General features: G+C 35.6%; 1 protein-coding gene across 2 annotated transcripts; it reads left to right on the plus strand.

Moving 5' to 3' along the window:
* On the plus strand, positions 1-26,649 carry LOC138324080 (uncharacterized). 2 transcript variants are annotated; one of them, XM_069269122.1, is made up of 11 exons: positions 1-204; positions 7,777-8,059; positions 8,760-8,787; positions 10,462-12,219; positions 13,288-13,572; positions 16,565-16,840; positions 17,287-17,456; positions 17,563-17,803; positions 18,314-18,427; positions 18,566-18,778; positions 20,659-26,649. In XM_069269122.1, exons 2-11 carry the CDS (start codon positions 7,901-7,903, stop codon positions 20,859-20,861), a joined length of 3,447 nt encoding a protein of 1,148 aa, XP_069125223.1. In that variant the 5' UTR covers positions 1-204; positions 7,777-7,900; the 3' UTR covers positions 20,862-26,649. The 2 variants fall into 2 exon arrangements, with proteins under 2 accessions (XP_069125223.1, XP_069125232.1); XM_069269131.1 differs by lacking the exon at positions 1-204 and adding an exon at positions 5,569-5,606.
* Positions 26,650-27,997: the final 1,348 nt, after the last annotated feature.

The following is a 27,997-nucleotide window of genomic DNA, read 5'->3' on the forward strand; positions in this document are numbered from 1 at the left end:
CATTTTAGATGGTGCTGCCCTGGACCCGCTGGGTGCCTAGGCGAAGCCCTGCAGATCTCGCCTTAGTGACAATACACCTCGACCCTTCCGGTTTCGGTCTAAGACGTCTCGGCCCTATATTCTGTTTTCGGCTAAGATTCTTCGGCCCAAAGATTGCCGGAAATTTCTCCGAGATGTCGCAAATTGACCTCGGTCATGTACAATGTAAGTCGTTCAGGTTTTTACCTATTAAAATGAAAATATCTCTATTGAATTAGAGATATCTTTAATTTAAATAAAAATATCTCTATTTAAATAAAGATGTATTAACTCAAGGATTAACTCATCCTCGATACTCCAGGGGTTCCGATCACTTACGATCTCTACACCCCTGGACTATCTCATAGTGAAATTGAAGGCAGCTCAGCGGAAAACATTTGACCAATCACAGGCTAGCAAATATTTCATTTAAAGACTACAGAGAGAGCGACGCCTAACATCAAAGCCACACAGTCAACCACAGTGTACCGTTATACGGTTCTTTTGATGTACATCAAATGACTAAATTACCTGTTCTATTCTGTTGCCTCCAGTTTTACTATGAGATAGTCCAGGGGTGTAGAGATCGTAAGTAATCGGAACCCCTGGAATATCGAGGATGGGATTAACTATGTTGTAAATGAATCAAGGTAGATAATGCAAAAACTGCCAAAAGCGACCAAATGGCACCATTTGGAATATAGATTTTCACTCTTCCCCCCGAGGAGACTCCCCCGGACCCCATTTCAAATTTGGTACCATATACATAATGTACTGTACCTATGTTAATTGTTGAAATTGTTAATATGTTCTTTAACTTCGCCAATCATTATACAGCAGGCATATTGTAAGTGTATACTTTACATGTACAGTTTCATTGCACGTACTATATGTACATGTATGGGTCACACAATGTCAGAATCGGATATTGTCAAATTATCAGAGTTTCTAAAATTAAAATAATTGTGACAAAATCAGGCATGTGACCTACATTTTTAGCGACCAGGTTCCATGTAGCAAATGCATACGTATACATTTGATAGGGCTAAAACTATTTCGCGCACCTTGCCGTTTTTAAAACTATATATCGTACATTCATAGTTCAACATTTTATGAAGGACTTAATCTGTTTATGTTTATATGTCCTTGCAATTATTATGTCCATCAATATCCTTTTTAATCAAAATATTTTGCTGATCAAACTTAGGCGACGATTTGCCAACACTGAGAATCTTACGTACATGTACTTCACGTAAGTTCATCACTTTATGTGTTCGAACAAGAATTTCATCTACGTCCTTGGTTCGAAACTGTATATCACTAGCTAAGAATATTTTTTTTGCTGGGAAAATGCGGACTTCAACTATCCATTGATGAGACATAACCAGTACGTGGTTTACCGTAACAACCTGTACGCAGTTAATATGCTATGCAGTTAATTTGCTTTTATAACTTCTACTAAACGTCCTCATTTATAAATTAAATTGTATGATAATATGTATTGATAATATTACTTTATATGTATCAGTTCATATAAACATTACAGTACTAAAGATTTCCAGAAATTAACGGCAATTTTATGTTGCAATAAATATCATGTTTCTGATTGCAATAAATATTTCTATCTGTTAAAAGTTCATATAGACTGCAGAATATATGTATTTTCTCATATGTCTGCAACACAGCATCGTGTCTGTCTGTGGTCTGAATGTAGTGGACATATTACCTGGACACGATGTCCACTTGTAAAAAAAAAAAAAAAAAGAATTGAAATTGAACCTGTAGTGGACACCGTGTTCATACGTAGTGCACTCCGTGTAGCTCAAAAGACTTAGAACTACAATCGGTGCCTATTATTGCTAATGGAGCAAAGTAATGATCATGCAAACCATTATAAAACGTTTCTTTGTATTTTACCATACTTGCTTGATATCGCTTACCTACTAGGGAATGAAACTGAACTACATAAAATATCAAATTCTCATCGAGGCATTATTTTTTACATAATATATATGAAGGTCTTTCTGAAGGGAATTTTTACGGCAAGACCACAAATTGTGAATTTGACGTCTTGTGAGCGGAACGCTAGATATTAAGAATGGTAGTTATGCTTGTTTTGGACAAAAATATGTAAATGCATGTATACGCATGAAATAATTGGAAACCTACAAAAAAGTGTAGAAAACTGTGTCCGAGTGATTTTCGGGGGCAGTGCTCCACTACGACACATAGGGACCAATTCGTACCCGAATCACAAGATGAATTTCATAGATACTTAGGTTTAACATTTAACAAAAAAGGGATCATGGTCGGATCACATCTTTAATATTTGTGAAAAAGCTTCATCAAGACAGAACTTATTACGAACATTGAAACATAAACTAGATAGAAATTCACCAAGAACTTTATATCTCTCCTATATCAGACCAATTTTAGAATATACAGACATTATCTGGGATACCAGAATGGAACAGTTGACTTGATGACATATGCCGACTCATGATCAGCATCACAGTTGCTTCACCTTGCTTTATTTTGCATAATGCCATACCTTAAGTGTAAATTACTTACACTTTGGAATATATATATATGCGACACTTTGATAATATCTTATTATTATATGATTATTTTGGAAAACATTGAATTAAATGAGTGCTAGGATATTTTAATTACTTTAAAATATGTACCAATTAAAATATCTTATTAGAAAATACACATTCTGTATAACTAGTGCTTCCATCAATTACTATTGTAAAATATGTGGGGCACTTTTATTTGATATTGTACAGTGTGTTTTTATATGAAGATTAAAAAAGTAATAATAATTATATAATTAATAATATAAAATATATTAATGATTGCTTGAACTTAATTAACAAACTGTTGTATAGCTTATGATGTATCTTATCATAGGTATGAGTATAAGTTACCTGAGTTGGTGTTAGAGTTTGAAACAGACTATAACTAAACTTCAAAGGGTCCTCTACATAAACACCTCCCATTGTATTAACCAGAGTTGGTGTTCGGGGAAAGGTATGGTAGGCCGGGTACGTATATTCGTTCTAGGCCTATTTGTAATCTAGATTTTCATTCCATCCTGTGGGGTTCTCAGTACAGTACCTGTAGATTTACATAGATGTAGAGCAACTTCAGGTAATATCGACCCCTATCAATTATCGACCCCCTACAGTTAATATCAAAAATAACTCAATTTATGGTGATATTTTTGCCAATTAATCTCCAAATTAACAAAGATTAATGCATTCGGATCATCTTTTGACTATTCCATAGTCTCAAGCAATAATGAAAACTTCCGAAAACTGACTTAGACGTAAGTTACTTTTACGGCATAGTTTAGAATCGATGTTGTTACGCAACAAGTTAGTAGTATGCACGACCCCCTACGATCACGAAAACGGATGCGGAATACGTATTATAAGAGTTATCTTTCTTAGACCGTGAACCAAGTCACTGTCAACGAAAGTATATAAAGTATTGTAATCAATTTTCACGATTATTTTAACGATATTTTGTCTAAATGCACTGTACTGATATTAATACAACAGTGCAGTTATTTTTGCTCTTAGTAAAAAGAAAATAAATTATTTGCGATGGCTTTCTTGTTAATATTATTCTAACTATTACATTGCAATTACATCTGTAATGATAATGATTTTGAGAAAATGAGGCACTGTGGACTTATTCTAGATGTTAACGACTTGATTAAATAATTTGATAAAAAAGAAGATGAAGAGAGCAGAGTTAAGATAGAAAACAAACAAAAGAACGAGGGAGATCTGAGACATTTCTATAAAATTAGGAATTGACAGGAAGAAAAAAGAAAGAGAATTAGAAACAAACCGAGACTGAGAGAAAGAGTTAAAATTCAAGCAAAGTATGAAAGAGAATTAAGCAGTGACATCAAAATGTCTGAAACAAAATGACAGGATCTCAAATTCGATTTATAGGATGCAATGTTTTGTCAGGGATGTCATTCGAGCCATAGACCGTTTCCATAAATATGACATGTATGCAGTCTTTGGTAGTATATCGTATGATTGGCTTTGCTAGCAAAACAGAAAATATCATAAGTGACCTGACTCTTATGCCAGACATATTTAAAATGTAGAAGTTCAATTGTGTATTTTACACGTAAATATTCGCTAGTAATAGCAATTTCTAAAAAAAAACTGTATGAATATACACATTTTATACGTTTAATCAATTATATATTTTGAACAATTATATATACATTTTCTTTAATATAAATCAAGTCTCAGTGAGTGTTTGGTTGGTTGATATATCAGTTTCAAAGTCATCTTTTTATGGAGTTTTGTATTCCATGTGTCCCGCAAAAACGATAGTACATATATATATAGTCCCTGGATGCCAAGTTTCGTAATATGTATATGTAGATCTAGACTGGAACATATTACATACATGTGTAATTATTTTTTTGATCTTGATAATACCAGAGATTTAAATATACTATTTGAATCTCTGATAATACAGGATTCATTTATTGCAATATTCTGTGCAAAATACAATTATAAAGCGGGTGTACCATTTTAAATGGGATTTGCTTGACAAAGTTCTCTTTACATTTGATAAAAAAACGTTTCTTCTGAACAGAAACATATATACATAGAGATTGGCAACTCCTCCAATTTTACGATCGGCAGATGTACCTCTGTATGTGCTTAGGGGTTTTTAGATAAACTCTTAAATAGTTTAATATAAAAGAATAACTTTGATATGTTGTAAAAGTTCAGTAATTTACAGATGGTTTGAGTACGATTTTGGATGGAAAAAATAATATTTTAACTTATTTATTAATAAAACAAAACGCACTTCCGGTTTTGAATGCCTGATTTTCGAAAAACCAGGTAAAATTGCTTATTTTCGTGTTTTCAAAAATCATATTAAATAACATCAATCGGGAAAACTAAACACATCAAACTATGATATAACTGTTAATGTTTAAACTTTGTGTTGATGCAAAAATATCATGATTAAAAGAATGCACAAGAAGTTAGCCAAGGCAAAATGCCTATAAACCGGAGGTCCCGCTGCCTGTCAACAAAGACAAAGAAGGAGTTTCCAATCTCTATGTATATATGTTTCTGTTTTGAATATAATTATTTTTTTTTTTTGGGGGGGGGGGGGGGTCGATAGAAGGTCTATATAAGATCCTGTTTCTCCAAAATAAGACCTTATTGCATAGCTAAACAACACTAAAACACTCGTAAAAAGGCCAATTCAAAGCTTTTTTATGTCACTCTAGAAATTCCCGATTGCATTCTTCACTTATAAATTAAACATATGGGTTGATAATAACTCAATATGCTCTAGTCAACATTAATAAGTAAAGTCTACTCGTATACTTTATTTCTCAGATCCTAATTGTTAGATTGTACATTTTGTATTACCTGAATTTTTTTTCGAATTATGAAATATGTAAATATTGGGACGAAACGTCTTAGGCTTCTAGTCGTACTACGGGCGAAACGTCTGGATACTGCATGGCTACTTCCTGTATGCTACCCACGCCTGTCCCTACTATTGAACTTTTACACGTGGAGTAATAAGTATATATCTATTATATGTATGACACAGTCTAGCTAGACAATTGACGGACGATGTTTCCCTATAGTCACAGGGCCATGTATAGTCTCTGTATGAAAAAATAGCCAGAAATACATATTTATACTATTTCTGGCTATTTTTTCATATAGCGGCTATACATGGCCCTGTGCTATAGTCGTAAATCGTCACACTAATTTATTTGATCATAAAAATTCAATTTAGATCAAAGCTAAGTTTAGCGTTACCTACGAAGCCTATTTGAAAAGCGTTTCATTTTGGGTTTGCGTACCAATATGGGACCCAAGTGTCAGTTATATAATTATGTAATATATAACGAAACCCTAGCCAAATTGGAACGCTACCCAAAATGGAACACTTTTAATACATGTGATACAGAATTTTCAGTTTATAATCTAAACCTACAATAACTGTCATGAACAAAAATTAAGGTGCTGAATAGTATCTGTGACAATTTGTTTATGTCAGTTTCTTTCCTATATCACTTATTATCTCTGATTAACATGAAAATTACGAAATTGTGAAAACATCCCGGAAACGATGCCGTGCGACCTCCGTAAATACACTTGTAACAGGAGAGGAGAAAAATGTAGCAGCCAGACCGGGAATTGAACCTGTGACCCTCCGAACACTAGCCGAGTGCTCTACCGACTGAGCTACCTGGTCACAGATGATCGACCCAGTCCAATCCCGCTACACTCCTCCCTCCTTTCTCGAAGACACACGAGACCCTTCCAAACACCACCACCGTGGTTTATTTAGTTGGGCGCCAATTCTGTAACAGGAGAGGAGAAATGTAGCGGCCAGACCGGGATTCGAACCAGGACCCCTCCGAACACTAGCCGAGTGCTCTACCGACTGAGCTACCTGGTCACCGATGATCGACCCAGTCCAATCCCGCTACACTCCTCCCTCCTTTCTCGAAGTCTTCGCCCTCGAAGACACACAAGACCCTTCCAAACACCACCACCGTGGGTTATTGTAGTTGGGCCCCAATTTTGTAACAGGAGAGGAAAAAAATGTAGCGGCCAGACCGGGATTCGAACTAGGACCCTCCGAACACTAGCCGAGTGCTCTACCGACTGAGCTACCTGGTCACTGATGATCGACCCAGTCCAATCCCGCTACACACCATATATTGTAAAAAACAAGAAAAACAACTGCATAATGGGATATTTTTGACAGATATTTAACTTGGATAAACTTACAAATGTTGGAACTTTCCTTAAATGAATTCGAACATTTTTTATGATGACTAGACAATTTTTTATTAAACCAAATTCTTAAGGTGTTTCATTTTGGGTACTCAACAGGCCTGTGCTTGGTTCAGATGTTTTCTGCTGAGCTGCCTTCAGAGTGATCAGAACCCCTGGAGTATCAAGGATGCACAATGTACAATTCTGTTAATTACGGTATAGATCTAGTTTCATAGTTATGACAACAGTCGGCACTTTAAATGTAGTCCTAGTTTTAAAAGGATTCCTAATTGCATGGTTAAAAAGCCTGAAGAAATTTACGGTTTGATATTTGTTTGCTACTGTAATTTTTAGCTCATCTGTTAGAAGGACAAGTGAGCTTATGCCATGGTACATAGTACCATCTGGCATCACCTTTTTTCTTTAAATGACTTCTTCCAATATTGAGTGTGTAGTATTTAAGCAGTGAACATCTTTCAGTTGGCATTCGTATTGGCTAAAAATGCCAACTGAAAAACGTTCAATGCTTATATGAATGCAATCTGCGCTTGGTAAGGTTGCATGGTTGGACTGGATTGAAAATGTAAATATACTGGGATGAAGGACTACCAAGTTTTCCAAATAACCTTCAAGGTCACAGGGGTTCAATATGCAAATTCAATGACATTTATACAGGTATTAAATTGGTTGGCTGATTCCGTTTAACATCCTATTAACACCCAATGTTATTTAAGGACAGCCTCCACTGTATCCACTAAAATGCATTTGGGTGGGCATGTGTGAATGTCTGTATGCTTTGGGAGGCTGTGGCATATTTGTGTTGTGTCTCCTTGCAACAGTGTAACTCTTGCCCATTTTATATTACTAACTCATTCAAATACAACAACTTACATGATAAGATATTGCCCAAAGGTCTTTTAACATGCATTTATATTTTTTTATTTCCATCATTTTTCAGATTTGAATTCAGCCATTATGGACCTGGGTTGTGCCTCCTTGACCCAATTGCTTTGAAAAAGAACTTGACAAGAGGATAACAAGTTTTTGTGTCAAGGAGGCACAACTCGCTGTAGGTCTTTATCATGGAGAGGAGGTGTTCTGGGGGGAAAGAGCTATACAAGGAGTTGCCATGGATTTTTGATGGTGCAACAACTTGTAGAAACAATAATCATGCTATTCTGAAGCCATCAGATGTTGACGAGGGCTACGACGGTGATGATGAAAATGGATTTCACTGTGAGGTATGAAAAAATATAACAGAGGTTCCTATATATGATATTGTAAATAAAACAGGGACATCTGGGTTTTTATCACATAATCCGCCCGACACCAGTGATTTCGCCCATGTTACATTTTTGCGTATGTCAGTAGTATTATATGACTTGGCTGGAAATTCATTGTGACATCAGACAAAAACAATCAAATGACGTCAGAAAAAAATATGTGACATCTGGATTACGAGGACAGCGGGACAAAATTGGGCCTCTGCTAGATTTCCAGAATACATTTTGACGTGAAATTCTTTGTTCATATATATATATGTCAAATAGATTTTCGATTCAGTGTAAATGACGAATGTTAATTAGCCTTGAAGTCTTATATGGTTAGTCAAGATTTTTGGCAGTGTTTATAGCAACATGCTTGTAGAGTGCTTACTAGTCAAAGTTGTTCACTTGGTTTACAATAGTACCAAAAAAAATTAATCCCTATTCTGCATTTACATATTGCAGAGTTATCTGCCCTTGAGGGTAGGTATTGATTGTGTTGTCATGTGTGTACGACGTATGTCATACTTTTCAAAGAAAACAATGTAAATTGATCGAGCTCACAAAATAATGACGTCACAATGGATACCTACTTGCAAGGGAGTTAACTCTGCAATATGCAAAGACAGAATATCTACTCTACAGATCCCTGCAAATCTATATAATTTTTTTACAGGAGACCAGCTTAATTGAACCTTTTAAAGGTAAGCTATGTATTCAACTTGAAACTTAAACATTGTCTATACGTTATGCCTGGTGGCCGGGATGAGGGGTGGGGCCAAAAGGGATTGATTCGGCTATTTCCATATACCTGGTAAATAACTTTATCTCTGAAACAGAGCAATGGATAGCACTCATATTACATTGGTATTATTCTTATTGGGTGGGATTCAAAATTGTACAAATGGTGGGGCCTGACCCCACGTCAGCCTGAAGGGTGTGGCCATATTTATAAAGGGTCAGTTTGGCATTTTGTTATATAGATGACTAAATCTAAGGATTTGACAACTCATATTTCATTGGTAGCATCCCTATAGGGTGGATTGTGGTGATTCAAAATTGTAAAAATGGTGGGACTTCATAACCCACTTGAGGATTGAGAGGTTGGGCCAAAAGGGGTCAATTTGCTATTTCTATATAAACGACTTCTTTTCTGAAACTATGTATGCATGCGGTGGAGATTCAAAACTGTGCAAGTAATGTTAATTCAAACCCTTTGAGGATGTTGGGTGTGGTGCCCAAATTGGTCAGTTTGACAATATTTATGTGAACAGATTTGTCCCAGAAACTGAGCAATTGATATAACTTATACTTGACTGGTTGTATATTTTTGCTGGGGTTGGGATTCCAATTGAAAGAGATTTTGAGATTTTTGCTAAATTACCAGGTGAATGATACAAGCCCTTTTGGCCTCTTATATTTATGAAGATTGATATGCCAATTGCATTTGTCAATAGCACAAAATTATTATATAACATAATGAAGTCAAACATCATTAAACATAGTCAGGGAAGCCATAATTAAAAATTTCTAATAATAACCTATCCAGGTATTCAAGTTCATTAAGTGTACTCAAGTTTTATTTAAGTAATGAAAATAGAGAATACATGGTTAGTATATCTTACAATACAAGGTTTATTTTGGTGTGAGACCTAGGAAAGCAGAGATGACGAGGCTTTGCCAAGTCATTTCGGCTTTCCGTGTCGAGCACCATAAAACTTGTATTGTAAGATACTAACTGTGTATTCTGTTTATCCTGCAACCATTATGGCATTCAAAATAAAAGCAAATTGACAGTTATTTACTTGGTTTCGCTCGAAGCGAGGCGCTTTGATGCGGAGGTAAAGATTCATTCACTAAACTGAATGAGAGTGTACCCCTTTTTTCTGCTGTTGGAAATAAATACGGGCATTCAATATCTGAATTCTATTTATTGTGATATATCACTGAAACAAAATGAAAATACTCAAAAAACAATAAATACCCATTAAAGAATTACTTTACAATACGTAACTTTGCCATGAGCTAAGAAAAAGACGACACCCCCATACAAGATTTTCGATATCATAAGAATGTGAATGTGAATGTGACGTCATGTTTTAGCGGGACTGAATGACGTTTCATTCATGTCAGATATGGAACAAATTCTCGTGATCGTATTGACGGATAAAGCATTTCGTATTGACAGATAAAGCACATGTTTATCCAGCAGTAGTTATCGGTCAGTACGTATGTGGGACAGTTGCAGGATAAAAGATAAGTCAGAACCAACAAAATACTTGACACAAAAAAGATAGAATCTGAACCATTGCATATATACGCAGATGAGACCATAAAGTTTCCATTTTGTATTTTGAGAATTGTTTTGTATTTTACAGGGAATGAACATCAACAGCGCTGCCATGGGGAGTGCCATCTTGATGATGCAGTCGAACAAGAAAAACTACCACAGTTGTGTAAAAAAAGAGAACATGAAAATGATGATTGTGAGGCAGTTGTTTATTCTGATGTTGATTTGGAAGACTGTTCAGATTTGGACCTGCAGGACCTGCGTAACGATTGTTGTGAATGGCCATATATTGAGAGCGCTGATCACCACTCATCTTCTGTCAGCAACACAGAAGTTGCGGAGCCTGAAGCCTTCATTGATATACATTCTAGAGAACACAGAAGTGATTTGAACGAGAATGAAGTTGATTTGATATCTTGTGCGAATAGCTCATTTCAACCAGTGTGTTCCATTTGTCTATCACATAAAAATCATGTGGATGGTTTTTCCTTTAGCTTATCTTCATTAAATATTGGGCACTCATTAAATGACACAACATTATCGATTGGATCTCTGCAACCTTACAACATATTCCAAAATGATGTTTCAATTGATCATGATATCAGAATGTCTGACTCTGGTCAGAGTAGGTCTGAAATATCCTTTAGGTTTTCAAGTTCTGAACTGCCAGAGGAGACAGATGACAAGATGATGCCAAAGAATGTTAGATTTGATAGTGGGCTTTCAATAAATACCAGTTTACATTCGTCAACACATAGTGCCGATTATAATTTAAAAGAACAAGAAATTAAAGTGAATTTAGATTTACTGCAAACTGATCCTGAAAACGAAAGAAAAGTGTTGTACGATATCAGTTTTGATAGCGAGTTTCTGATGAATATCATTTCACTTTCATCAACACATAGTGTTAATTCTGCTTCAAAAGGACAAGAAGATGAACAGAATTTAGGACTACTGCGAGAAGTTGAACAGAATCCAGAATTACTGCAAAGCGATTCTGAGATTGGAAGAAAGATGACATACGATTTTAACAAAGATAAAAAGGCACATTTTTATTCAGATGCTTGTGATCATTTTTGTCATTTTAAACATAACTCCAAGGAAAGAAAGAAGAGAAATCATGAATATTTAGTAACTGGTACCTCCTATGAGAACACTTTAACGACAGAAGACACCGTCAGTAGTATTTCCCCCTTAGACAGTGACATTAGTTATATCATGTTCTACATCATCCATAAAAAATCTAGTCAAAAAATCATTACATTCCACAACTTAGAGGTTAAACAAGATTATCAGCAGAAGACATTTTGCAGGTTGAAGTCATTTGGTCTTCCCATTCCCAGAGGTTTGTGGTTAATAAATCACCTTGAAAGACTCGGACTTCTGACTTTCCACCAAATCACACCTACAGTTTTTATTGTCGAGCCCGCACTGCACGGACTCGGTGGCTATTTCCAACAGATGGCGCAAGGTCAACGTGTCACTGTCATGGACAGTATGCAGTATGAATGGATGCGTGTTCGGAGTTTCTGGTCCTTTCCAAGGAACGCTGGTGTCTCCTATCTACAGTTAGCCAGGCTAGGGTTTTACTACACCGGAAGAGTATCGGAGACTTGCTGCTACAGTTGTGGCAGAATATATCGGGAATGGAAGGAAGGCGATGATCCAGTGGAAATTCATCGACGTCTTTCTCCTAATTGTCCTCATCTTAATGGACAGGAAGTCCGAAACAGACCCATCTACCCAGATATCAACCAACAATGGCCTGCCATTCCTTGGGATCCTTTTGGGGGTCCAGGCGAAGGTCCCAGGGAAGGGGAGGGGACACCAGACTTAGAAGGAGCTGGTATGTAATTTATGTTGTGTATTACAGTGAACTATCAATAATATGAACACCTTTGATCCATGCTGAAAACTGTCCAGATTACAAATTTTAGGAACTGCTGAATATTGTGTTCTTAGTTAATATATAGCCTTACGGTAATCTGGTCCCTAACATTTCTGTCTGGACTGAGAGTCTTCTAGACTATTGGCGTCCGGATTATCGAGGGTCCACTTTATAACGTTGGTAACACATTCTTCAGAATATATTTGAGTGTAGATTATATTAAGAGATATATTTATATCCTGTTTTAGAATGTATTGCATCTGTTTGGAGAAATTGAAAATGCTAAAATGAAAAATAGGCAACTAGTTATGAAAGTTATCTCCCTTTACACAGATTCTTGATTTCCAGTTTGATGTTGATGCATCATGTGATGCAACGAAATCTTAGTTAAAATTGAATGATTTTTAATGTGTTGGCACATTTATGAGTTTGTGTATTCATAAAAATTGCTATAAAGGGCATAAACAAAATGAGAAATTGGCAAAAAAAATAATGGTCATATTTTAGCTTAAGAATTGAATCTTGGCCAAAAAATACAAACAGAAACATGGCTGCCACAAAGATAGGTTTGTTTAAAATACATGTAACATTGAATGCCCTTTTTTCAACAAATGAAATTAAAATGTTAGTGTCTATATTTCATGCTTCTGTTTTTGAGAAAATTAGAAATCATGAAATATACAATAGTTTAAAGATGCTCCACCACTGACAAATGGTATTTTTTCACTATAAAAAACAGGAGCAGACAATTCAATATTTTTCTTCAGTTACAAAAGTTACTTATTTTACACCATTACCAACATAGAAGTGTGAGCTTCTAATTTTACCTTAAGTTAAAAAAAAAAAAAAAAAATTAGTTTCATCCCGAAAGGCAAAATGAATTATTTTATATTATTTTTTTGTGTTAATTAGACATATATATATATATACAATTTAACACAAATTATTGTTCAAATGTTGAATATAATTTATGCTGTGTCTGCAGTGGAGCATCTTTAATATTTTTAACTGTTAATTGGTCTTCAGAATCATCAAATAGGGACACAGAACAAACTTCTATAGAGGACAACAGAAGCCAGCCTCGAGGTGCAGAAGTCAATGTCCCAGTGGAAACAACACATGACCTCCCTTCACTTGAGGCTAATCCTTTGTCCAATATAGCACAACCGAGACCCCAGCATGAGCCTGAGATAGGCCAGCAGGATCTATCTCAAGTTGAAACTAATCCAGCTGTCCTTGACAGTACACCACACATCGTCCTAGAGGCCCAAACAACTGTGGATCCATCAGGGCCTGGCTCAGTGTCCAGTGGTAAGGGTATATAAGATCGGATTTCAGTGAGGAGTGGTGAGTAAATGTTTGATATCAGTTCAGTGTTATGTGGTGAGGGTATGTAAGATCTCAGTTCAGTGTGGGATGGTAAGGGTATATTAGATCTCAGTTCAGTATAGAGTGGTGAGGTATGTTAGATCTCAGTTCAGTGAGGGATGGGAGGGAATGTTAGATCTCAGTTCAGTGTGGGATGGTGAGGGTATGTTAGATCCTAGTTCAGTATAGAGTGGTGAGGTATATATGTTAGATATCATTTCAGTGAGGGATCGGAGGGAATGTTAGATCTCGGTTCAGTGTGGGATGGTGAGGGTATGTTAGATCCTAGTTCAGTATAGAGTGGTGAGGTATGTTAGATCTCAGTTCAGTTTGGGATGGTAAGGGAATGGTGAGGGTAAGTTAGATCTCAGTTCAGTGTGGGATGGTGAGGGTATGTTAGATCTCAGTTCAGTGTGGGATGGTGAGGGTATGTAAGATATCATTTCAGTATAGAGTAATTAGGGTATGTTGGATCTCAGTTCAGTTTTGGATGGTGAGGGTATGTTAGATCTCAGTTCAGTGAGGGATGGGAGGGAATGTTAGATCTCATTTCAGTGTGGGATGGTGAGGGTATGTTAGATCCTAGTTCAGTAAAGAGTGGTAAGGGTATGTTAGATCTCAGTTCAGTGAGGGATGGGAGGGAATGTTAGATCTCAGTTCAGTATGGGATGGTGAGGGTATGTTAGATCCTAGTTCAGTATAGAGTGGTGAGGTATGTTAGATCTCAGTTCAGTGTTGGATGGTAAGGGGACGGTGAGGGTATGTTAGATCTCAGTTCAGTGTGGGATGGTGAGGGTATGTTAGATCTCAATCCAGTATAGAATGGTGAGGGTATGTTAGATCTCAGTTCAGTTTGGGATGGTGAGGGTATGTAAGATCTCATTTCAGTATAGAGTGGTGAGGGTATGTTAGATCTCAGTTCAGTTTGGGATGGTGAGAGTATGTTAGATCTCAATTCAGTATAGAATGGTGAGGGTATGTTAGATCTAAGTTCAGTTTGGGATGGTGAGGGTATGTAAGATCTCATTTCAGTATAGAGTGATGAGGGTATGTTGGATCTCAGTTCAGTTTGGGATGGTGAAGGTATGTTAGATCTCATTTCAGTATTGAGTGGTGAGGGTATGTTAGATCTCAGTTCAGTGTAGAGTGATGAGGGTTTATTAGATTTCAGTGAAGTGTGGGATGGTGAGGGTATGTTAGATCACACTTTTAGTTTAAGATGGTGAGGGTATGTTGGATCTCAGTTCAGTATAGAGTGGTGAGGGTATGTTAGCTCTCAGTTTAGTATAGAATGGTGAGTGTGTGTTAGATCTCAGTTCAGTTTGGGATGGTGAGGGTATGTTGGATCTCAGTTCAGTATAGAATGGTGAAGGTATGTTAGATCTCAATTCAGTATGGGATGGTAAGGGTATGTAAGATATCATTTCAGTATAGAGTGGTGAGAGTATTTTAGATCTCAGTTCAGTATAGAGTGGTGAGGGTATGTTAGATCTCAGTTCAGTTTGGGATGGTGAGGGTATGTTAGATCACTGTTAAATGTAGGATGGTGAGGGTGTTAGATCTCAGTTCAGTGTAAAGTGATGAGGGTTTAGTAGATCTCAGTTCAGTATGGGATGGTGAGGGTATGTAAGATCTCAGTTAAGTGTGGGATGGTGAGGGTGTTAGATCTCAGTTCAGTGTAAAGTGATGAGGGTTTAGTAGATCTCAGTTCAGTGTGGGATGGTGAGGGTATGTAAGATCTCAGTTAAATGTGGGATGGTGAGGGTATGTAAGATCTCAGTTAAGTGTGGGATGGTGAGGGTGTATTAGATCTCAGTTCAATGTAGAGTGATGAAGGTTTATTAGAACTCGGTTAAGTGTGGGATGGTGATGCTATGTAAGATCTCAGTTCAGTGTAGAGTGATGAGGGTTTACTAGATCTCAGTTCAGTGTGGATTGATGAGGGTATGTTAGATCTCAGAACAGTGTAGAGTGATTTTGTTTTTTAAGATCTCAGTTAAGTGTGGGTGATCATATATCAATAATGTCCATTTCAAATAAAAACTGATATAGATATAACTGATGCGGAACGAATAGCAGTATGTATCGTTGTCAGGGTTGAGATTAGGTCCTAAGTGCAGCGAGCCGCCATATTTTTAACCGAAGAAAGTTACTTTGATATAGCCTGTTGATGGTATGACCGGTGAGCTGCTCGGTTCATATTTGTCATGTATGTATCGGTCTACGAACGCGATATAGACTAAATTCCTCAAAGTCATGACTTTTATTTTATTTGTCTTACTGACGTAACTATGGAATTCCCCGAACATTCATGAGGAAAGCCCCTGGTTGTAGCCCAGAGCAGCGATTCATTTTGTTGTTTATTATTGTTACAATTTTTGAACACATATTCTGTTTTGATGTAAAATACATTTTTTTTTTTTTAAATTAATTGGTTCTCACAACAACTCTTTATTGTTATTTTGAAATCCGACAACGAGGCAACTTTGTTTACACTTCATACAGTAGGCCTACTGTCAACCGAGTACTTACGAACATAATATTGTCTGTGCCGCCTAAGGATTAGTCTTGAGACCAATAGAAGACCGAAATTGTTTTTAGCTTATGATTAATTTAATGCAAATCTTTTATCAGTGAAAAGGTAAAATGTCAATTAAATAATTAAAGTTTATTTAGATTATCATATGAATCTTTACCAAAGCGTGAACTAGAAGTAGTCCGATCCTGCTTTTGGTTTGTATTCATACGTCGTTGCGTTTACGCTAATTTGAACACAACTTCCCTCCCGTTGACTATATAGTGGCATATGTAAATATAGGTGCCACAGCTTTATTGTAATTTCCCTAGACACTTATAAATTATGTTTTAACTATTTGCACCAAATCTTGCATGTTTGATTGGTATCATATTTAAGTCTTAAATATTTTAATGACAGAAGGAACATCTAGCAGACAGTCTAGTGGATCAGACAGACCAGCACAGCACCAGGATCCACCAGCAGCTAATCCAGGCCCACAGCAACAAGATGCTTACAGACCAGATCAGTCTGTACCCAGAGGAGTCCCTAGGACTGACCCCCGTACACAGTACATGCCACGCTATCCTCTCTATGCTGGCCAAGAGCACAGAGCAGAAAGTTTTAGAAATGGGTGGCCGGCTTACCTCAACCAAACTCCTCATGAAATGGCCTCTGCAGGATTTTACTATGCAGGTGAATTAAAAGCTACTTATATTTATATTGATGATGACAAAAAAAAGCAGATACAAAAACTATATATATTTATGATACAATTTAATTAAAGCCTGTATAATCTAGAACCTGTACATACCTTATAAATTAAGGAAAGAAACACTGTATTAATGTGTTTAGGAAGATTTGTAGAGGATAGCGTTAAACTATTAAATTTTTTTTTTTTTAGTTATCTATGTGAATGTCTATACTTGTGCTTCTCCAGTTTTATTGAGGAGGTCAAGTGGCATTCAAGTGACAGTAGTGCAGGTCTATGCAGACCGAAATTCCGGTTATGATCTAAAATACAAGATGACAGAAATCACTATCTACTAAGTACTTACTTCCTTGTCACTCAATGTTCTTTTTTTGACAGGAAACAGTGACTATTGTCAACTTCTTGTCACTATCTGTTCTTGTTTTGACAGGAAACGGTGACTATTGTCGCTGTTATCACTGTGGGGGAGGACTGCGGAATTGGGAGCCTGGCGATGATCCATGGGTGGAGCATGCTCGTTGGTTTCCCAATTGTCTGTTTGTGAGACAAAACAAAGGAGAAAGATTTGTTCGACTTGTGCAGCAACGTCAACAAAATAATGTATGTATTTAGAATGTTTAATCCAGTATGATTTAGTTGTATCATCTTAATTTTGTCATTGTACAAATTTTAGTTGGTAATCACTAATTGCTGACTTTTTTATCAGCGACAAAATGAACCCCCTCGCCAGGAACCTGTTTTACAACTCCCACCAGCCAACCAACCACCTCCACCTCCTGTTGAGGGAAATCGGCTCCAAGGGCAGGCAACTCCACAATCAAATCAGCAAAGTCAGCAAGCAAGGTCACTCTCACCAACTGGTCAGCAGAGTCCAGGTCAGGGTGGAGCTGCTGCTGCTGCTGCTGCTGCTGCTGCTGCTGCAAGACAGAGTGCTAAAGAAAATACAGGTAAATTGTAGATGTGGCATATGAGTATTCAGTAAATTAACATAAAGCTCGTATGAGGATATTTCTGCTATTTCATGTTGGAAAAAAATGTATGTAAAATTTGTTTTACAAAATTACAAGACAAAGAACTGAAAAATTGTCTTATTACATTAATTGGCCCAATGGGCCAAAGTGTCCAGGTTGGGTTTTGGTGCAATTGTTGTAATACTGTTATCCATCACAACTGACATTGAATTCTACAATCATTTTGGATTTATAATTGTTGTGGTGGGTATGGACAATCATTTAAGGGAGGAACATGCTGGATTTTGATCATTTCAAATGGCCCAATGGGCTGAAAAAATAAGTTATGTAATGATATTCTATAATTTATGATACTGGAACCTTATCTAAAACAACAAATCTCCAGAGGCGATCTCTGACAGCTTTGCTATTCTATATTGGAATTATTGAAATCTTTTCTGTGAAGGTATTAAAAAAAAAATGAATCAGATACATTGTATCATGCAGAAGCACCAGTGGATGAAATGAGCCTTGCAGCTGTGGAAAGCTTAAAGGTGAATGGTATCAGCTCAAGTCGCATACACCAAGCACTGCAGATATGGAAGAAGCAACGAAAAAAAGGTATGGAATAACACTAATTATCAGTTCCTGTAACTATCTTTGTAATAACAGACTACAACATTCACTGTACTTTTAGGGGTTTTGTATGCTGCCGGTTGACTTGAGATTGACTTCACATTCATTTGGTTAAATTTTCAGAATACAAGATCACTGATATCACATCTGCGGACCTGATGCAAATTATATTTGACATAGAAGACGATGATCGGCGCTTTACAGAAGCAAGTAGTCAGTTTGCCTCAGCTCTGTCTCTTACGAGTGCAGAGGCTGTCAGGGGAGAGAGATCCGATGGTGCAGGAGCACAGTTCTCGGGAACTACATCTGAAGCTCCAACTCCCACTGATCCTGAAAGTGAGTCTCGTACAATTTATTGTTCAACAGCTAAATTCAAGTTACTACAATCAATTACAGTGTAATCCTGATTCTAAGTCATGCTAGAAATAGAGATCATTTAACTTATACAAATCACTTTTGATGACCTGGATTAAAGCGTGAGGGGTCTTAGAGTGCCAGGAAAACAGAGTGCCTAGAGAAAACCCATAAGATCGGGCAGGTGACCTCTGACCTTTCAGGCAAATGCTTAACCACTACACCACCCAATCACCAGATATTCAGTATCTGTGACCTCATCATACATGCCATACCTCCCGGCGTGAGACAAAACCTCCCGTATTTTAAAGCCTTTTATTGTCTCCCGACAGGAGAGTTTAAATTCCCGATTTCTATAAACCCCTCCGTTTTATTTTCGTTGCCACATTTGTGTATATGCTAGATTAATTTTAACACGAGAGTAACCACTCCCTGACCAACACCCAAGTGGCCCTAATTAGCAGCCTTGGGCTATTTCCACCTTGGCTTGTAGTGTCACTTTCACTCATGTCTGTGTATTACGTAAACTGAAGTCAAGCTGCCGATCGGCCGCGTAGAAAAACTGGCCTTTCAATAAATTTTATGACTACAGCTAGTGAGCATTACAACAAAACAAATACTGCTTACAACTGTGAATGATTTACACACGTTTTTAATGTTAAATAGGCCTATCTGTATTTGATGGATGTCACAACCTTTGCAATCGAAATGGCCACCATTTTGGGTAATTGTTATAGATGATCCGGATTTTATAGAATTTCCGGATTTCCTAATAACAACGTTTTTAAAAATGGAAAAAGTATTATTTTTTTAGAATTTCTGTGTGAATTTATTTTCAGAAAAAAAATATATCAATAATAAAAAATTATCAGTAGTAACTGAATTTAAATAAATAAAATTAAAAAGAAATTTACTTTTTTTCTCTCAGATTAAATCACATTTTGTATACTACTGTAACGATTCTGGGTTTTTTTTTTTAATTTAGTGCTTATAAATTTAAGAACTTTATCTAAGTTAATTATCCGTTATTGTGAAAGATTATTAAAAAGCCCAGTATAATATTTCGAACAATAAAACTGCTCCAGACTGGGTGTATATATTGGGATGTGACCACACATTCCTTTATTTCAGTAAAATTCAATATGAACACAGAATTTCATCATAAAAAAGCAGATATTTAATTAATTCATATATGTCGCGCGTATACCGTACCTCCCTCTTTTGAGACCAAAATCCCTTAAAGTGGTTATCAATCTCCCTTTCCACCCCTAGAAAAATATGGGCATGTATGCCTCATTGTCAGTTTAATTACAATAGTTTCCATAAATATCAATGATAGGTAAACATGTTGAATGATCAATACCAATTTTACTGCTTTAATTGTTATTCCTGGCTAACATCCAGGCCTGAGTTATCTTAATCCTGTTAAATGTCAGTGCCTGATGTTAATTATTATTACGATTGATATCAGAAAATCAATATCCTGATGAATGCCAAAAATCTTGATCATGATTGATAATGATAATTTATCAAAACTGATTTATGTTGGAGAATCAAAATCTTGATTAATGCTGATGAATCATTATATTTATTAATGATGGTGTATCATGATCAGGAGCCTAATTATTCTGGGTTTTGAATTCACAACAACCATGACCAATTACCAAGTGCACAATATGTGTTGTTGATAGAGAATGATTACAATAGGCAATATTTACTCTTTGTAATTGTATATCTTCCTTTTGTATAAATGTACTTTTCCTTATAAAGAAGTTTTAATATGCTAATGGTAGACTATTAATATGAAATGGATAAAAAATTCTTCTTGACAGTACGATATTTCAATTGTCTTACTTTTATAGTGGCTGAGTTGGTGGCTCTTCAGAATGAGATAGAAGAGAGGAGGAAGAAACTAATGTGTTCAGTATGTGGAGAGAATGAAGTGACTGTCGCGTTCATTCCATGTGGACACCTTGTGGTCTGTTATCAATGTGCACCAGCCATGATCACATGTCCAAACTGCCGGGAGCCAGTGAAGGGCAGTGTCAAGGTCTTTCTCATGTAGACACTAACTATTTCCAACAATTGAGTGCATTTTGATTTGATAACACTGTCTATATTAATGACAGAACCTACCGGAGATCTTGGATATTGTTCAATTTTTAAGAGAATTATTCAGCAATTATAGTGCCCTTAAAAATCAAGGCAAACACCTGATCAAAACAATATTTTGTCAACTGACCCGAAGGGTCAGGATGACCTGTGGTCACCGTGTTTCGTCCGTTGTCGTCTGCCGTTCGTTATACGCCATGGGTAAACTTTCATTTAAATGATTTCTTCTCAATAACCGAAAGGCCTAGGGTTTTAAGGAAGCGTGCTTGGATAAAGGGCTACCAGGTTTATTCAAATGAATGACCTTGACCACCATTCAAGGTCACAGGGGTCAAATAGGCTAAAAGCTCTAAACAAATTCTTTTGTTTATACCTAAGAGGTCAAGAAACTTAATATTATGCATGTAGCATGCTGGAATGAATGGCTACAAAATTTGTTCAAATAAATGACCTTGACTGCCATTCAAGGTCACTGGTGTCAAATAGGCTAAATTCTCTAAATGATTTCATGTGACTAAAACAGAATCCTAGAGACTTGATATGCTAGGATGAAGGACTACCAAGTTGTTTGTTCAAACGGATGACCTTGGCTTTCATTCAAGGTCACAGCTGTCAAATATAGCAGAAAGCATTGGATAATTTCTAGGATACAATGATTTAATGGTTAGTTGAAGAAAAGGTGGACATTTTCAGTCTATTTGATACTTTTGTATTGATGCAAAGTTGTTTTGCCCTACTGTATACATGTACTTTGAATGTACTGTATTGTGTGACATCAATAGTCAGATAACCGTTTAGACCCAAGGGCCTCTTTCCTTTTAGTATATGTTTCTAGTCTGAGATTATTCTGCTGTTCTGTCGCCTAAGGGGCCGCGGTGGCCAAGTGGTTAAGATGTCCCGACATATTACCACAAGCCCTCCTGGGATGCGAGTTCGAATCCCATGTGGGGCAGTTGCCAGGTACTGACCGCTGACCGGTGGTTTTTCTCCGGGTAATCCGGCTTTCCTCCACCAACAAACCTGGCACGTCCTTACATGACCCTGGCTGTTAATAGGACGTAAAACTAAACAAACAAACAAACTGTCGCCTAATTTAAGATGAATGGAAGAATGGTTAAGACTTCTATGCTGCTTTCGAGTGGTCATGCAAACATGTCAAAAATGCCATAAAAGTGTGAAGTAAGATAAATGATCTTTTTGCATTGTATTCTTAGTCAACAATTCCATAAAAATTAAAACATCAGGTACAAAGTAGCTAATGCTTAAAAGCATGATTATGAAAATAACTATATACATGTGATTGGCTGTAAAAGAACCAGAGAAAATTGATACAAGTAACTATCAACCTTGGTGTTGGGCCTTTTTGAAATAGAGATCAACAATATTAATGTACAGATAGAGATCCACAAGTGCCAACAAGATAGTATAAAAGGAGTTAGTTGACATGGCTAGCATATTTATAATGTTAAATATGGTCACTTAGATTTAAATTACAGAGCTTGCTTTTATGGCTCATTAGTTGGTGGAGCATTTGTTTTATCATGCCATAGACCAGAGTAGATTCTAAGTAGGGCCACTTGACAGGAATGTTTAGTTTCACTATATACTCTAACAAGCTGTCAACTGATATAAAAATTATTGTAAACATAAATTTACATATTTTAGTGGTAATATCTTATTTCAGCAATGGAACATTAGAATAAGATTGCCACAATCTGTGGCAAATTTTATTTCTCTATATCCTTTATATAGCTATTATGGTGATTGTGTGGAGTCAGCATTGTGGTTTCCTGTTCAATATTGCCTTTAATTTGCGCTCTGATTTGATTTCGTCAATATAGGTACATTTACAGTTATTCCTTTTAAATTTGATCTGGTTATGTTCCACACCCATCCCATCATCAGGCATGCATTTCATGTCATTAAAGTACTACATGTAGGTGCCGGTTATCAAAGGTGGAGGAAAGCAGAATTGCACATAGAAAATTCACATATCTCTTTTTATGTTTCTGCGTTATAGTTAAGCATTCACATTGGCAATTATGGGAGTATGAATGCCAACTGGACAGTGGCAAATTGTGTTAAATTTGCTTCTTCATACTTTCATAATTGCCCAATGAATACAGCAAAGCAATTTTTTAACAATTTTTTTTTTTATGAAATCGCAAAAGATTTTGCATGAATAATGAATAAAAAATCATTATCGTCAAAGACAGATCTAAAACAGCCATCTTCCATGATCACTAGCATGACCATATTGACGGCACAATGATAATGACGTCATAATTATATGCAGATAGCAGTACATATAAATGCCAACTGAAAGACGTTCAATGCTTATATTTACATTTTTGATAACAATTTTATGATGAAATCCCAAGAGATTTTGTATATACCTGGTATATGAATTAAGTATAATAAATAAAGAATTCATTATCGTCAAAGAGGGAACAGACATTTGAACATGCAGCCCCCTTCCATGATCGTTAGCAAAATTATGATGTCACAATGATAATGACATCTTAATAAGTGGATGGCAGTTCACGGACTGATGAATGCCAACTGTGCTTGGTAAGGTTATAAAGTGGGGCTGCAATGAAAATAGGAATATACAGAGATGGATGGCTAATACCAGAACCAATAATGATAATCATAATTATACACACCTACATACAACCCCCACCCCCCTTCCACTCTCTGGTATACTGGAAGAAAACTCCTCCTAAACTACTTGACATATTTTGATAAAATTTGGCACACAGAACCCTGACATAAAGAGGAGTTGAGTAAACTATACAGGGTTCTGCAATGTCCCCTATTAATTGAGTTATTACTAAACTTGTGCAGCGGGATGTATTGGTCGTCGACTTGGCGACAGTTCTAGTTCTAACAAGAAATGATTCTTTTTAAGTGTGAATGAGCAATGACTGGAAATAGATGTGATTAGTTTCTGTTACTAATACATGAACTTGGAAAGTAAATAAAGTATAGAATATGACTACAGTACCGGTATACACTCTGTGTATCTAAAGTTAATACTTTTGTCTGATACACCTAAAGAGTATATAGTCAATATGAATATCTGGGCAAATAATTCTTCCAATATGTGTTCAAATGTACGAGCATTTATTAAAGTGAACAGTCGGGCAAGGATGGCTAAAGTCGGTAAAAATGGCGTGAATGTATCCAGTATAATTTCTTATGAAATAGAAAAATAAAATCTTGTCAAAATCGAAGAAATTAATTTAAAGTATATGAGTCCTAAAACGTCCTCCCGGCTGACTATGTCCGTGTTTACATTTCCTCGCAGCCTCGCTTTCAATGCTTTCAACTTTTCTTTATTTCAATTGTCAGAACTGGGAAACGTAAGCAGAATTTGACCGTCGTATTAATATGTGAGAACTTTTGGAAGGCCAATGAACGCATTTAGACTGGTTTTCTTTGCCCGACTATTCTCTTTAAAAGATTGGCAGTGATAATTCATTGTTATATCTAAAAATGTGAACATTCGCCTCATTTTTCATCATAGATACATAGATTTGTTGCCATCAAAATTCATCATTTTTCCATCAGAATATCTTCAGTTGATGTTTATGTGCAATTTACATTCTGCAAATTAGAACATACTGTGATAGATACATGTATCTTTATGTGTTTCTGTGCAAATATAGATAACTTTGCAATTTTTATGCATATTGGAATTTTGCTTGATGCTCTGTATTAATTTAATTTGTCTGCAGAAGAGGTGAATGTAGTCTTATTTCGAAAAATAGGTAATTTGTCAAAAGAGCCTTCGGTGTCACCAATAAAGTCGTTTATAAAGTGACCTATTGTCGTAAATTGACGGAAACTTTTGATTTTACCCTTGTAGTTTTCTTTTCTGATATGCTTTTCAAATGTGTATGATGTTTTACATAACTATTTTATTTTTCATTTCCACAAATTTTATTGATATACATGTATAAATAATCAATAGTATTTGGCAACAGGCTAGGCCTATGTAAACCCTCTCCTAGCCAGAGATTTGACAAATTGAAATATATGTACAGTTGATAACTAATTATGAGGTTTTATACAATCAGAGAAGAAAACAAGATACAGTGTATCAATCGAAATAAACAGACAACAAAATCAGAAGATAGTTCAAATTAAAGGAGAGTATACTGTAGATTATACAGAGACAGGTATTGGTGCTTATATATTATTCAGACGTATTGTGTTGTATGGTTTAGCCCAACATTACTTAAAATTTAAGATTTCAATATATTCATAATCTTTAACATGGCAATGACAACGATAATTTTTCAGTGTTCAGTAGTGTAGATTTTATGTTGATACCTTAATTATACTTATAGTTTTGACTGCACCATAAGTACATGTACATGTATATAATTAATACATTGTTTATGTTTAATGCTAAATGAAGTTTTCCTTTGATTTTGTTTTTGTTTATCAGTATAGGTTACAATCTTAAAATGATTTGGATGAATACATCATGTGATAGCATTATATTGGATACTTTACAAGGTAATGGAAACCGTATTGTATGATACTGGTATAATAACCTTTAAATAGATTTACTAATTTCGAATATATTTTGTATAAGTAGTTATACTTTATTTTTTACGTTTTTTTGTTTTTATGATTTTGTGTCTCTATATAACAACATTCTATCACAGCATAAGACATGTATTAATTACTGTAAACCGGACCTTTTTTTTTGGGGGGGGGGGGGGGTCACAAAAGTTAGCAGCCATGAAAGAAAGCTGGTTTACAGTAAGTTTAATATGGTGTATAAGAGGAATCAACTAACTTATTTCCCAGGTTCCAGCAAAACTGCATTTACATATTTAAAGTGTATATAACACTTACATATGTAGCTTTGTGTTATATTTTCTGCATTTACATTGTGTAGTGACTTTATCAATGCAGCTTCATGCTTTCAAACTGACCATTTTATGCTATTTTTTTCTTCTATACTCTTGCATTTAAATATGAAATTATCCTTAATAATATGTTTTTCATGATAATCTTTCTGGATAAAACACAAATGTTACATGGAACATTATTTGACCTTATACTAGCACTTTTCACGCTATACTAAAATAAAATTGCGATTTAATAAATATTGCATTCCTGGTGGTTATATTTAAGGATGTTTTAATGCACAAACTGATATTTTTGTTGGCTTGTCTAAGATCAAGTTTATGATAATATTTGACAGCACATAAATAAGTTAATTAACACATGTACATGGGTTAGGCCTAGTACATGTAAGTCTTGTTTATAATATACGTATGTATTGCTAACGATAGCAATACATGTGATTAATTGCATACTTCGTTTTTATTTTGTTTTTTTTTATGGTAAATACAATGATTATAATCGAATTATTGAATAATTTGAAGTCTCGATATTTCAAAGTTTTTCTGACGGTCCCTTGAACTTCGATACATCGAGGTTTGACTGCATTCCCCTCGTTCATACTTGATGTTTTTGATTGAGACCTATTAAGTCATGTTGAATTGCTACACGTGTGTTTAATGCATTAAATTATGGTACAATGTATATACCCCTTGAGTTACTTTTCAATTAATTTACTTATTAATTAATACCTTTTTCTTATTCGGCAAATACGATATGAAAAAACCTATTATATATATATATATATCTAACAAACTGATATCTTTGTGAACTTTTAAAATAAAAACTGCCTCTATACTGGGATAGAGACCATCAAATTTCTTTGTAACTCATTTTAAAGATTATTGTACTTTGAATACAATTTGCAGTTGTTGTTTACAATTTATTTTTGATTTAAGTACACACAAAAATGAATGCATAGTAGAAGAGGTCATAGTAACACAGACCTGAATGAGTAGTTGTCTAATCTTGAGTTCTGACAACAAAATAATTCTCATAGATATGACAGAAACTCTCTGTGGTCTTTTTGGCATTTTGTTTTACTGACAAACAATTGCAATATTCGTAAAAATCATCTTTCAATTACAAAAGTATCTAAAAAAAACATCTTAATGGAATTTAACTTGCATTTTAGTAAGTGTCGTTACTAAGCTGTATGTGAAGGATAAATGCAACAAGATTTTCAGATAGCGAAGTGGAAAGGAAAGAATACGAAAAAACATTTATTTACGCCATTGAGAATCGTGCACATATTGTACTTAAAATTTTTAGTAAAATCATATAGAGGACACTACAGGATAGGTGATTCGTCAAGACTCCAAAAATGCTAAAAAAAAATGCAAAGAAGGTTGTAAAACTCGTCAGTGAAAGAATATATTTTTTTTTGAACTGGAAAAGTGAACAATGAAGAGTCAAGAAATATTCTTGTGGAATTCGAGAGCCGTTTCAGATGAAAGCAATTTATTAAAAAAAAAATCGTTTATAGCAGGAAAATAGCTCGGGTTTTTGGAAGAAAAAGAGCCGAGAACGGTACGACATAAATGGAAATAAAAATTCTTTAACAGGTGGTTCAGCGAAACGTACTATTGTACACATCGGAGCCCGGGGACTGCTGCAAGGGTGCGCACTTGAACCAGTTCTTTTTCCAATATATTACTAACATATTCATGCATCAACATATGCATCAACCGAAAATGGATTGGACATAAGCTTATACATTTGAACACATTTAAATATTATCTTGAGAGTGGATGAAGTATTAGAGGCAGTAGGATCAGCTACTGAAATTAGAATGTGGCAGGACAAAATCATATTAATGTAAGAATCCGGGAAACCATGGAAACGAACCAACCTAAACAATGAAACAATTATTGTAGGAGTCATGCCAAATGATAAATATCGAAATTGTAGTATACAGATGCACATTTCTAGACCGTTCTTGTGTTCTAGGAACGCTGCGTGAAATATGTTTGCATTTTAATGTCGGGTGAAACATGCTTATGAATGTGAACGCTCTTTGCTCAAATAAAACATGTATGCAAATAAAATCCATGTGTCTATACTGTATATGGCATTCATACTTTTAAAGTATTTGTGTATTATATATATTTAAGTCTCGTATCAGTGATCAGGCAAAAAAATATTGATTTATATGAAACATTCGAA

This window comes from Argopecten irradians, chromosome 1 (assembly GCF_041381155.1).
Source record: "Argopecten irradians isolate NY chromosome 1, Ai_NY, whole genome shotgun sequence".
In the NCBI taxonomy this organism is placed as follows: Eukaryota; Metazoa; Mollusca; class Bivalvia; order Pectinida; family Pectinidae; genus Argopecten; species Argopecten irradians.

Coding starts and splice junctions, on each gene's coding strand:
- LOC138324080 (XM_069269122.1), top strand. CDS start 7,901: ATGGAGAGGAGGTGTTCTGGGGGGAAAGAGCTATACAAGGAGTTGCCA. Junction 16,841..17,286: donor TGCAGGATTTTACTATGCAG/GTGAATTAAAAG, acceptor TTGTTTTGACAG/GAAACGGTGACTATTGTCGC. Junction 18,779..20,658: donor AACTCCCACTGATCCTGAAA/GTGAGTCTCGTA, acceptor TTACTTTTATAG/TGGCTGAGTTGGTGGCTCTT.